This window comes from Drosophila elegans, unplaced genomic scaffold (assembly GCF_018152505.1).
Source record: "Drosophila elegans isolate 14027-0461.03 unplaced genomic scaffold, ASM1815250v1 contig_814, whole genome shotgun sequence".
In the NCBI taxonomy this organism is placed as follows: domain Eukaryota; kingdom Metazoa; phylum Arthropoda; class Insecta; order Diptera; family Drosophilidae; genus Drosophila; species Drosophila elegans.
In genome coordinates, this window is record NW_024546167.1 from 3528565 (window position 1) to 3541531 (window position 12967).

The window sequence follows — 12967 nt, forward strand, 5'->3', positions numbered from 1 at the left end:
CCGAAAAAGAGTCGCCTTCAAGGCTGGAAACACCGAGCGGAAAAGTGCAAACGCACGCGAAACTGTCGCTTTTCGTTTTCCCCTCACTTTTGGGGGCTTGTCGCCCAGACGCGTGCAGGGATCTAATAAAACGTTTTGATAGGCTTATGACCAGGTCTCATTCCTCCACTCCCTGGATATTTGTCTTAATAATATTTCGAAATTTACTCGCTAACTGTTACAGCAAATTTAGATAAGACCCACAGAAAATCAATAAGGCCATTTTAAGACTTCTACAAGAAGGGTGGAAAAAAATGTTTCGGAATTCACTGGGAATCTTAAAGGTATTTGACAAAGATGATAAAGAGCTCGCAACTTAATAGTATTTAAAATCTTAAAGCTAATCATAAAAAGTCCAAAATATTTTGTTTTTAAAAAAAAAAATAATATTTGAATGCATTTTCCCAAAAAATTAAATAATATACCAAGAGAAACACACCATTGTAAAATTAAACATTCAAATATTTGAATGTAACATTGTTTTTCAAAATATAAACTTACTTAAAAAAAACTAAAAACATGATTATATATACATATATTTTAAAATATTAAAGCACATGCAATCGAATGGAAATTGTATAGGTAAACATTTTTTATTTCTTATTTATTGTCTTATTATTTAATTTATTTTTATATAAATAATGCCTATCCAGAATCATGTGCTTGTACAAGGGCTAAGGAAGGGCTTTAACAGATAACTATTTGAATACAGAATAATAGTAAATAGTTTAAAATATGGAATTTCATTTACTTGCAGATTATTCAATTTAATTTTTTTAGAATCTGCGTTAAAATTGTGTTTAAAATTAATGGCTTTGTAGAAAAACACACAAAACCAGTACTTGTAAGGCCATAACATTTCTCAATTAATGTATGCATCAAAGCAAATGAGGTCAGATCAAAATAAAGTACGCAGATAAAAATCCAATCTGTACCAAAAACCACAAAGTAAATGCCGCCCAAATTAGGAATATCATTTCGCTTGTATTTTTCATATTTACGATTCCCGAAAAAGCGAACCGGAATGTAGAGCACAGGGATGGGATGGGGAATCCTTGAATGTTGAATTGAAAGTCACTCAGGCGCACTTGTGTTGGCAAATGGCCGCTTCCCTGCTTCCCAAATTCCCAAATTCGTATCGGAAAATAAGCTCCCAGCGAATTCTCTTCCATCTGAGCGCGGACTAGAGACAAATCAATCGCAAAAAACTGACCAACCCGTGCAGCAAGCTGGGGATACAAAAAATTCTAGCCAAACAACAAAGAATTGCGAACACTCAAGCATTGGGAAAAATCAATTTTCAATTTAAAATTTAGATGCTCATCCCACAATTCCATTCAGCTTGCCATAAAAGATAAAGATAAAATGCGTTCGAGCGCAAAATGTAAATAGAACTCTCGTTTAACCGAAACTCAGGCAGGCGGATGAATGCTACAGGTTGTATTTGTGTTTGTCTTTGTGCTTCGATGGGTGCTTTGGTAGTGGGTGGTAGGTGATGGGTGGTGGCTAGTGGGTGGACCTGGGTGTTGGCCACGAAGCGATTTCAAAGCAAAATATTGCCGCATAAATCTGAAGCAAAAAGTTTTGCTTTGCGGTCAACAGAGGCGAGCTCTCTTACAGGGAAATCCGGAAGTAAAAAGGGTATATCCGGCAGCTCAAGATAAACTATTTCAGTATTCCTTATATTAAATTACAAAAATTGACGTAGGTACATAAAGTTGTTAATTTTCTGTACCCGAAACTATTAAATTTGTGTGACCTTATTAAATATATGCAAGAATGTAGAAAAGTCATTCAAAATCATGTAGAATAAATAGAATGTATTTATATTTATTATATAAATATAATTAATAAATATAATTTGATTTTGTACTGTAATATAGCCTATATTATATACATTATTTATGTTTTTAACTTTATAATATAAATTCAAAACATTGTTTTTATCGTTATGTTGCAATTAAAACAGCCTGACATTAAAACTATTTCTATAGTTATAAGTCACGCTTAAAAGAAATTGATTGCTTTCTGTTAATTTAGTTAGAAAAGTGTGTTTTTCAGATAAAAAAAACAGAATACCATTTTCCGAATTATATAAAAGGTTAGGAGAACTTAATTATTATTTTATTTATTTTCCACAAGAACATTAAAACTTTTAATAATATATTCTCTCTTTACAAAGTTTTAAAGTCAATGTTGCCCCAAAAATCACTGGGTATCAGCAATCGAGTCTAGTACTCTTCACATCACATTGAATTGGCAGCTATTTCTCTTTGATTTTTATCGTGTGGTGAGTTTTTTTTACGACCCCTTCGGTCTCACGACTGTGGTCCTTATTGTTGTTCACGATCCCGATTCCGATCCGGAGTTGATTATTTGCCCAGCTTCCACAGGCCCCGCAGCAGCCCACTTCGACGGAGCGTGCATTTCATTAGCCGAATGTATCTCGCAGATACATCTGGGCGCTTTGGTATTTGGCATTTGGCAAACGATTTTATGCCGCACCGCTTCGGCAAACAAAATCAAATCTGTGACTAGGAAATTGCTTTTGCCTACTTCCGACTGCCTCCCACCTCGACCTCCTCAAAGGCAGTGGCTCCCATCCGAAATATTTGTTTAATGCAACTATTTAGGGAGCGTTTTCAATTTGAACGGCTCCCCTGGGTAAACATGGCCGGGAGATGATTAAAATTTAACTACATCAAATATTTGCAGCCGACTTTGATGGGTTAGTAAAATGTTTAATAATAATATTAAATGCATAATTCATTTTGGAGCTACGAGTTAATAAGAGTTCGTTAAATTTAATGCACTGGCCGGAATGTCTTTGGGCCAATGTAAACGTTAAATATCAGAAGCAGTTAAGATGGGGCAAATGGAAGGGGAAGTCACTTTATTGCAGGTTCCTGCGAAAATTAATTCATTAGCATTTTATTACTTTGGCACAGTGACGACAGCAGCCTGGTTGAATGTTCCTCCACTCCGGCGAAGAAGATGACGGCGGAGCTCTTCGTCATCGTATAGAAACATTGATTGCCAACTCCACTCCAAGGGTGGCGGCGGTGGGTCACCCATCTTTACTTTGCACCACCCCTCGTGATCTTCTTTGGAGCTTTGATGTGTAATTAAATCAATAATCACTTTGCAGTCGCTGTCGGCTTCGGGAAGTTTATTAGTCGATTGAACCAGGTGGGGTAATTACTTCCCTACAAGCAATTGGAGTTTGGGTAACTACTAACTGTCAACCGATTTTAAATTAGTTATTTTAATGCACCAACTTTGGCAATGTCTATTATCTATTTTATAGAGAACTAATACAACAAAGGTTGATTAAAAATTTATTTCTAAAAGTTGCATCCACTGGACGTCGGATTATAGATTTATAGATTGGCAATTACACATTATAAAAAATCATTGTAAAAAATCATAGTTTAATGATTATTGATTATTTTGAGTATTTAATTGCTCAAAATAAAATTTTGGGGGATCGTAACAAGTTTCACTCAATAAACCATAATTAAAACAATTAAGCAAAAAATATTAATTATAATTTGTTTAAATATGAAACTAAAATAGCTCTTTAGAAAGTAGACAATAGTTCTACAAAACTTTTAACTATTCAATTAAAGTTTTGTTTTTAGTATAATATTAAATTATTTTAATTTAATTTAATTTAGCTTAAAGTAAAATAACTAAAAGGTAAGGACCTTGTTAATCGTTTTTAAAAATAATATAAATAATATTGTTGTTATGTTTAAGCTAAAAAAATGTTGCGACTATTTTACGCCTAAGAGCCTAACATTTAGAAAATGGTTTGGTAACACAAAAGTCATGAATTTCTGGCACTTGAAAAAAAACAACTGAAAACACACAACTAAAAAACTTTGAAAAAACATGAATAGTACCCAAATACAAATATACTCCACCCCGTTTTTCCATTTAATGCCCAATTAACGCATTTTCCACTTGGGATTCACCGAAGCGAGAGATTTGTATACCTTTACCGGCAAAAGGCAGAAACACAAAACGCAAAAGGGAGTCGTGAACGTGCCGCAAAGCAGAAAGGCCACAGAGCCGTAGCCCCCGTAAGTCGCAGATCCCGGGATCCTGACTTCTCCAGTGGGTGCGGGTGTGGGTGCTTCACTTCCACCTCTCATCCTCCACCGCAAATGGGTATGCGCGGCATTTGTCGCTTGGCTGCAATTGCAGGAGGATGAGGAAGGGGGATTGGGTGCCAGAGAACAGAGAACAGAAAACAGAAAACAGGAGCTGCACTTCATTAAAAAAGGAAGCCGAGGCAGAGGCAACTTGGTCGTTAGGAAAGTCCCGACTTACAATTACAAACACAAGCACAGTCGCAGTCGCAAGGACGAGCGCACAGGCTGCTTCAAAATGAGTGATGTAATGTGCCTAACAAGGATCTGCTCCCCCTCCCCCTCCCCCTCCAGACCCACTTGCTCATTGTTGCTTGTTGACATAACGAATGCCTTAACATTTTTCGAGTTGCCTTTACCTCAGCCTTGCCCCCTCGCCTCCCGACAATACGCCCCCTTTGTGCGAGTGTGTGTTTGTGGGTGTGAGGGTGCACTTCCGCTCCACTTACACATAACTCGCCTCTGCCGACGTCTCTGTCAGCGTCTCTGCCAGCATCGGTCCTGAAGATGGGACCTTTTCCAGATAACAATTTAATAATAATTTAATTAATATAATAGAGATCTTGCAATATTTCAAAAATATGTAGTTAATTTGGTTTCTTTCTTATAAAGCACAATACTTTCGTTTCTATTTCGTAGGGCTCCTAAATAATGTATTTATACAAACTTTTAAGGGGAGAGTAGGCTCAAATCGTGTAAGAAAAGGCATATTTTTGGGCATTTTTGTAGGGAAACAGTTAAATGCTATTTTTAAATTTTCAAAGAGAAATTTGGAACGGTACGGCAACAGCAGCATTTACTCTAGTGCGTCTCTGAAAATATTGGAATTTCGTTGCCCATCATAGCCCGGTACTGGATCATCCGAAATCTTAAAATCAAAATTATATCGTTAATGGATTGTCCCAGGTAACGCTTTAGATGGTTTTTTTTTTTTAAATTAAATTGTTACAACTTGGGAACTTTTCAAAGTAAAAAGCTGGATTTACAGCAAAAAAATTTGGTAATTTTGTTTCTTAAAATAAATAATGTAAAATAAAGCTCTAAAATAAAAATATTAATTCAGTTTTGAAAATTACACATATTTTGTCAGGTATTATTTAAGTCTATTGAATTTAGTAAATTCTATGGAACTAGTAAATATCTTTGCCCTAGCCATAAATATGTATATTCCATCTCTAGCTGAGCGGCTGACGTTGGCGGTTTGTCGAGTTAATGACTTTGGCAGCCCGGAGAGCAGCAGTGGCAGTGGAAGACGAGCCAAGAGCTGATGGCTGATGGCTGATGTTTGAGCCTGTCAACGGCTCTGAGGCGTGCAAAAATCATTTTTCTCGCACATTTTTATAAATCACCCTGCCCTCTTTCCGTCGATATCCTCGTGGCTGGCAAACAATCAACAACACTTATTTATATTTTTCATTTTTCACATTTCCCGAAAAGCCAGCAGGATTGCCTATAATTTCAAGTGTAGGGATGCTGATCCCTCAAGGTGTCGCTTAGCTGGAAGGGGCAGGAAAAGCGGAAAATTCCGACGATTCGCTGCCTGCAGTTGACAGTTAATTATTTGTATAAATCGCTGCAGATGTTGCGGGCATTGAAGGGTTAAATTCAGACGCAGATTAAATGAATTTGAATAACACATGTGGAAGTGTGCGGGATAAGTAAATACTTTGTTTGGGGACAAACTGTGAACCTAATATTTATTTTTGAAATTATTTAAGAAGCACCAAAAATAGGATTCTGTACTTAATTTGTATGTAATCCGCTCAGACAAATAGGGCAATATTAATATTAATTTTTATAAAAATAAAAATTTAATAAAGCAGGTTTACAGGCTTGTATATTTTAAAAGCAACTACGACGATTGCAAGACTCTCTCATAATTAAAATTGATTTCTGAGCCCTCATCTATTTCCCATTCTCATTTAAATTTCGAACTTGGCAAGAAAATAAATTTCTATTTAAAGGTAATATATCAAGCCCTTAACCCCCCACTCACCCGACTGGTATCGCATTACAGGATAAGGATAAGAATTGTTCCTGTTGCTCTTTGTTCTGTTATCCTTGGGCCAACCCCCTCTTATCCTGAGGCGACTGCTACTTTTCCAGCCGCTTATCATGGCCATGCAACTTGAAAACAATAAATATTTTATGGCCCCTTTTTGGCGAGCGCATAAATCTTGTTCTGGAAATTGATCCGAGCAACGAGCAGAGTACGTGTTCAGAGGGTTAGCAGTGAGGTGCAGATACGTAAAGATACAGTGATGCGAGCTACAGATACATTTGCCACATTGACACACTGAGCACTTACGGGTTCAGTCCCGCACCCGAGAATTTGCGAAATTTGTCTTATGGCGAGGGAATTTCCCATCCCCCAAGAGGGGTCCCAAAACGCCCGCATCTTATGAGATTTGCACATTGATTTCACCCCCTTTTCTGCTTGAGAGTCGTTAGTAGGTCGCAGATTCAATGCTTCAACGGATTTCATGTGTGTTTTCAAGTGCTGGATTTTCTGGTATTTTCAGGGGCCTTTTGAAGTTAAAGTGTTTAATGTTAAGCGAAGGGAATTTAACTTGTTGCTACGAACAAAGTAAAATTAAATGTAGAAAGACAAGTCGGCTAAAAATGTATCTATCATAAATATAACTAAAAATGTATTAAACAAGAAGAATACAAATTAGTATAAAGAAAAAGGTAACAATCAATAAAACTATTACGTATTTGATTTAATGTATTTTTTAATTGTATTGATATGCTTATATGTTTAAAATGTCGGAAATGTATCTTTAAATTTAAACTTTTTACTGAAATTATAATACCTTAAGCAAACGTATAAGAGCTGATTGAAGATTTACTTCCGAAATATTTAAAAACAAATCCGTCTTCTTATCTCCTCCAGTTTTGCCATTCAATATTTCTTGGATTGACTTTAGAAATTATCTTCAATTACTAAGGCTTGTATTTTTTCAGCCTTGTCATTTTCGCATCTCTTCGGTCGTTTGCAAACAAATACTTGTCATTGGATTTAAATCGAATGGCTTGGTATCCTCTCCTTTCCTTCCACTATCTTTCCGCCTCACTTTTTGTAAACTATCAAAAGTTTGAATATAACTTTTTAAGCCAATCGGCCGCACTTTGTGACAGGCAAAATCGTTTGCGGCTTGTGGTGGCTATGCCAAATGCCCGAGAGGGAAATTAAAAAGTCCGAAAATGCCATGAGTTAGAGGGACTGGCTTGGGAATTTCAATATTTGCGTTTAGAAAAATCCAGCCACACAGTAAATAATATGGAAATCCATTTCAAATGTCATTGAATTGACCAGTATGTCGATTAGCCAGGGCAGCATGTTGCTGGCCACAAAGTGTTGCTGAAACAAAACGAGTTTTGAGTCGGAAAGCTTTTCATATGATAATGCAGTTTGAAGCTGACATTGCAAATGCTGATGGGGCGGTTCAAAGGGCGGGAAGGGGCGATAACAACATGCATAAATTTATATATTTATGCTCAACAGCTCATTTAATGAACTGCGCATTGTTCGTGCTGATTTGCATAGCAAATATCTGCGTAGCCATCGCCGCAAATTGTAGCTGTAGCTGCGAGTGTACACTGGGAAAAACACATCGGGTTGTCGCTTTCAAAACGAAGAGTTTTGATTTTTTTCAAGAGCTTGATAACCTTTGTTTTATGAAGTAGTTTATTTTAACAGTCTCTTTATTTATAATTTTGTTTTAAATTAAATTCTAACTTTGTGTTTTTTTTTTTAATTTATTAAGGTCTTATTCCTAGCATTTAAAAATCAAGCATCAAAATATTTTTTTGAGAAATGCGATTGTATCCGAACCTTAACTTTAATGTAACCGACTAGAAAATATTTTATAAATATTGTTATATTATTTTTAGTTATGTTTAATTTAACTTTTATTTATTGATTTGTTAAGTACTTTCTTTTATTTATTATAAAGGCAATTTAATTGCATTTTTTTAAATTGTCATTATTATTGTTTTGAGTGTCCCTGTGTGCGAGTGCGTGTTTGTTTGCTCGTTAAATGCAGAATAAGCTACACTTAACAATTGAATAACACTCAGCTCTACTTAGCTCCCACAACTGGTCGGTGAGATAAGCACCACCCCCTCGTTCCCTTTATCTGCCTTAGCATTTGTGTTTACTTCTCGCAAATACGAAATTTCTAAAATTAATTTCAATTCGTGTGTCGGACTGAGATTCGTTTATCATGCCCTTTGCGATTGCCTCCATCAAAGTGCGATAAATTTGATAAATGTTTATTAATACCGAAAATAGCACTCGTCTCGCACTCTGACTTTGTTGATTGCACTTTGATCGGGAAATAATTAATAAGTAATCACTTATTTTGTTGCTGCCAGTCTATGAGTAATTTGCTGACCAAAACCGATAGCGTCGGAATCGTGAGAGCGGTTACGTTTCAGTGGATTAGAGACGAGAATGAGAAACGGGAAACACTGCCGTTTCGGAATACTCAAAATACTGGTTTTAAAAATTAATTACATTTGTGGGGGTGTTACAAAGCCATTGGTTTATTAAACATGTTAAGCACAATATTTTCAAAACCACCTTTTCGTACATGTCACATAAAAATCCATATTTTTCGCTCCGCCACTTTTTTTTATATATTTCATAAAGTCGAATAATCGATCTTCCAACAAATGCAAAGGTGTTTTAAAGGTAAATATGACATATGTTTAGTATTCATATAAATGCAAAAAGTCTATATATTATATTGAAAAATATGATAATTTTTCTATTTGAAAGGACACTAGGGCACTTTCACTTTTTGAATAAATTTCCATACAGAAAAATAATGTATATTGTTGCTTTTATAACTCCGAAAAGTGTTTAGGTTCAATAATGAATAATTGCTAATCAAATCCAACAGCTCGTAAAAAATGTAAATTTTTTAATTATTGCGTAATTAACATGATAACTAAATTGACGGGTAGTTGGCAATTCAAGTGCATAATAAATTAGTGTAATGACTGAAGGAAGGGGTAATATTTCTTCTAATCCAATTGAGAAAAATAATTAATTATGACATTGTGTTAATAATTTAATTGTTGCTTCGTGTTTATAGTCCCACAAGTGGACTTTGTCTTCTTAGAACAATATTCAAAAGCACTTTAACCTTTAATAGTGTTTTAATCAGGTTTGAGATCTTGAAATTCCCTGAATCCCATTGCTAGGTCACAGGGGTTCCATTCTCTAATCCATATTAGGCACTACTGTTTGCATGCAACTGAAAAACTAAGCCAGCAATGATTCACAAAGCGTGTCAGTAATTAATAAAATATATTATATATTATATATTTTTATCTTTCCGGCTGAGCAGAGCAACAACCAGTTGTTATTCGCGGTGGGTTGAAGTTGAGTTGGGGCGAATCCCCTTCAATTGGCCTGGCAACATGTTGGATTGTTTGTTTACCGAGCCGAGCGAATGTTGCTAAGGTGGATCCCCTTGGCGTAATATTTTTGAATAACGACAAAACATCTTCAGTTGCCGCTGGGGGCCGGCGGCTTTGACATCTCGTGCGTAAGTGGATCCAAAGTCAAGACCATTCCAAGCCGGACTCTCCGCTTATCAGCCATCGGCCAGTGACGACAAGCGGGCAGGTTATCGGCGTACCCAGCTAACACTGTGCCCCCGTGATTCAATTCAATCGAAAGTATTATACGTGGACGGACGGACCAGTGCTGATTATTCGAATAGTGTCGAATATCTCGTGCTCACAGAAGGTTTCTTTGTTGCCGCCAATCGGGACTGTCATCAGTCAACAATTGTGCCTCGCACCGATCGCGTCCACAGCGCTAGACCCTGAATTTATTATACAATAATATATACTTATTTAGTTAGGCAGTAAAATTGGTGAAATGACCGCAAAAATACTAGTAACGACCCTAACTCTGGCCCTACTGCAGTCGGGAATCGTTGAGGGTCTATCTTTGTCATTTGGAAACGTAACCCTCTTTAATGTTATGTTCAAATCGCCCAGTTTTCTGGGTCGCTCAGTGGCGGTGGACAGCAATTTGCGGATTGAAAACGATGTGGATCCCAATATACAGGAGGATTCGCATTTAAATACCGTAAGTTAAATGCTAGATATACGGACTTAATAACTAACTCAATACCTATTTCAACTTAAGTGCCAAGTAAGCTAGTAATTAAAGTACAAATTCCGTGAGAAAATATTTCAAAAGATATGACTTAACTCTAAAGCATTTGTTATTGTTTGCTTATTTTATGAACTAAGCATTTGTTCAGTTGTAGAAATAAAACTTGTTTTTCATTTTCCTAATTAATTAATATTTTTACATACTGCTTACTGTGATTTATCAACTCATTGATAGTTGATATTGTAATTAGTAAATATTGTTTTAATTTAATTTAATTTTTTCTAGGGAAAGAGAAGACATTCACATGCTTCTTGGTGACTAATAAAATCAAAGCTTTTAATTACTATGAAATATAATTAGGTCAAATTGACCGATCAAGATCAACTTACTCGAGCGTAACAAGATCAAACTGATTATACGGCTCAGTGTGGTAGACGTTATTGCTAGTAAAAATTTTAATTATAACCTGAATATAAAGGGGATCACAAACAGCTGTCTAGCTGTCTAGTTACACAATATTCTTGCCTCTAAATAATACTATTCGAATATTATATAAAATTCATTGACCTCAATCTCTGATATCATCGCTTTTACAGTACAGTCTTATTCAAAAATATGGCTACCCGGCGGAGAATCATACCGTGGAGACGGACGACGGATATATACTCACCCTGCACAGGATCGCTCGTCCCGGAGCAACGCCAGTGCTATTGGTTCATGGCCTGCTGGACAGCTCAGCCACATGGGTGATGATGGGACCCAACAAGGGACTTGGTAAGATCAGAGGCTATCTCGCAACGCTCCATACTGATTGTGCTTTTATGTTCCAAAGGTTACCTGCTCTACGATCAGGGGTACGACGTCTGGATGGCCAATGTTCGGGGCAACACGTACTCGAGGAAGCACGTGAAGTACAGCACCCACCACGCCAAGTTCTGGGACTTTACCTTCCACGATATGGGCAAGCACGATATCCCCAGCACGATCGACTATATACTGAACGCCACGGGGGTCAGCCAGCTGCACTACATCGGTCACTCCCAGGGAACAGTGGTCTTCTGGATCATGGGCAGTGAGCGGCCCGAGTACATGGACAAGATCGTCCTGATGCAGGCCTTGGCCCCAGTGGCCTTCCTCAAGCACTGCCGGAGCCCCGTGGTCAACTTCCTGGCCGAGTTTCATCTATCGGTGAGCGTAAGTTACCCCATCCTTAATATCCCATCCTCTAAAAGAAGGTTTTGGCATTGGTATATGTGTGTGCATAGTCATGGAAATGGGTAGCACTTGAATTATAAATCATTTCTGTTGTTTAATAATCATTTGTTTATCAATAACTTGATGGTGTGACTAACTATTTTAATTCAAATCTACTTCTCCACTACTGAATATTAAAGTTAGGGAAAAAAGTATTATTGTTGAACAACTAGTCAATAATGTCAACACAAAGTAAGTCATAAAGCCACAAATTCAATCAATCCAAAAGAAAGAGGTTCTTTTAAAGTAATACTATACTATTTAAATTTTCATTAAGTATTTGTTCTTAAATATCTTGAGTTCAAAGGAAAAATCTGTACTCAAAATGAGTACGTACCCGTTAAAGCCAATTTTCATCGCAATTTTCTCTATGTAACCTATCAAAGATAAAAGATGACTCTCCAATATCGGAATGTAATGATTTTGCAAGCGGACCTTGACCATATCCAATCACAAACCTCTTTTCCACTGCCGTCTTTTTAAAACTTACATTTTACTTATGTGATTGCTCCCTATTTTAGTTGGTTCTCAAGATGATTGGCGTGCACGAGTTTCTGCCCAAGAATGAGTTCATCAGCATGTTCAATCGGATCATTTGCGACGAGACAACCATTACGAAGGAGATATGCTCGAACGTCATCTTCCTGACCACCGGATTTGACAGGTTGCAGCTGAACGAGACGATGCTTCCGGTGATCGTGGGCCATTCTCCGGCCGGAGCCTCCACCAAGCAGATGCAGCACTTTGGGCAGCTCAAGAGGTCGGGTGCCTTCCGGCAGTACGACTACGGATGGCTGAGGAACCACTGGCGCTACGGCACCATCGATCCGCCATCCTACCATCTGAAGAATGTGAGGGCCAAGGTGGCCCTGTATTACGGCCAAAACGACTGGCTGGCTCCGCCGGAGGATGTGGAAATGCTGCACCGAGAACTGCCCAATGTGGTGGAAAAATATCTGGTGGAGGACAAGGAGTTCAACCACTTGGATTTCATCTGGGGCATCGATGCCAGGGAATTGCTGTGGGACCGAATGCTGGAAAACATGAGAAATCATGAGAATTCTGTTATTTAATGGGGTATATAATATAGGTTAATGGTTATAATTTAATTATTTACAGTATGTTATGCGTTAGTGAGGTTTATTTTTAGGTATTTATTATTTTGTAGAAGTAAAAGCAAAGATAAAATGAGGAAATACAATAAAATCACAAGTTATTACGTATAATGTCTATGAATTTATTACGTTATTACTATTTTACTGCTAAGTAATGATTAAGATGAACAAGATCTATAATTTGGAGCCATTAGTCACTACTGCGATCGTCTGAAAATTTCCTATATATACGTCAAGGCTGTTTTATCTCTATAAAAATCATT

The 12967-nt window shown here is 37.0% G+C and overlaps 1 protein-coding gene across 2 annotated transcripts; it reads left to right on the plus strand.

Annotated features, from left to right (window-relative positions):
• Positions 1-9718: 9718 nt before the first annotated feature.
• On the plus strand, positions 9719-12812 carry LOC108142059 (lipase 3). 2 transcript variants are annotated; one of them, XM_017265744.2, is made up of 4 exons: positions 9719-10305; positions 10932-11109; positions 11168-11523; positions 12111-12812. In XM_017265744.2, exons 1-4 carry the CDS (start codon positions 10093-10095, stop codon positions 12660-12662), a joined length of 1299 nt encoding a protein of 432 aa, XP_017121233.1. In that variant the 5' UTR covers positions 9719-10092; the 3' UTR covers positions 12663-12812. The 2 variants fall into 2 exon arrangements, with proteins under 2 accessions (XP_017121233.1, XP_017121232.1); XM_017265743.2 differs by having other exon boundaries at positions 9720-10305; positions 11168-11529.
• Positions 12813-12967: the final 155 nt, after the last annotated feature.

Coding starts and splice junctions, on each gene's coding strand:
- LOC108142059 (XM_017265743.2), top strand. CDS start 10,093: ATGACCGCAAAAATACTAGTAACGACCCTAACTCTGGCCCTACTGCAG. Junction 10,306..10,931: donor AGGATTCGCATTTAAATACC/GTAAGTTAAATG, acceptor TCGCTTTTACAG/TACAGTCTTATTCAAAAATA. Junction 11,530..12,110: donor AGTTTCATCTATCGGTGAGC/GTAAGTTACCCC, acceptor TCCCTATTTTAG/TTGGTTCTCAAGATGATTGG.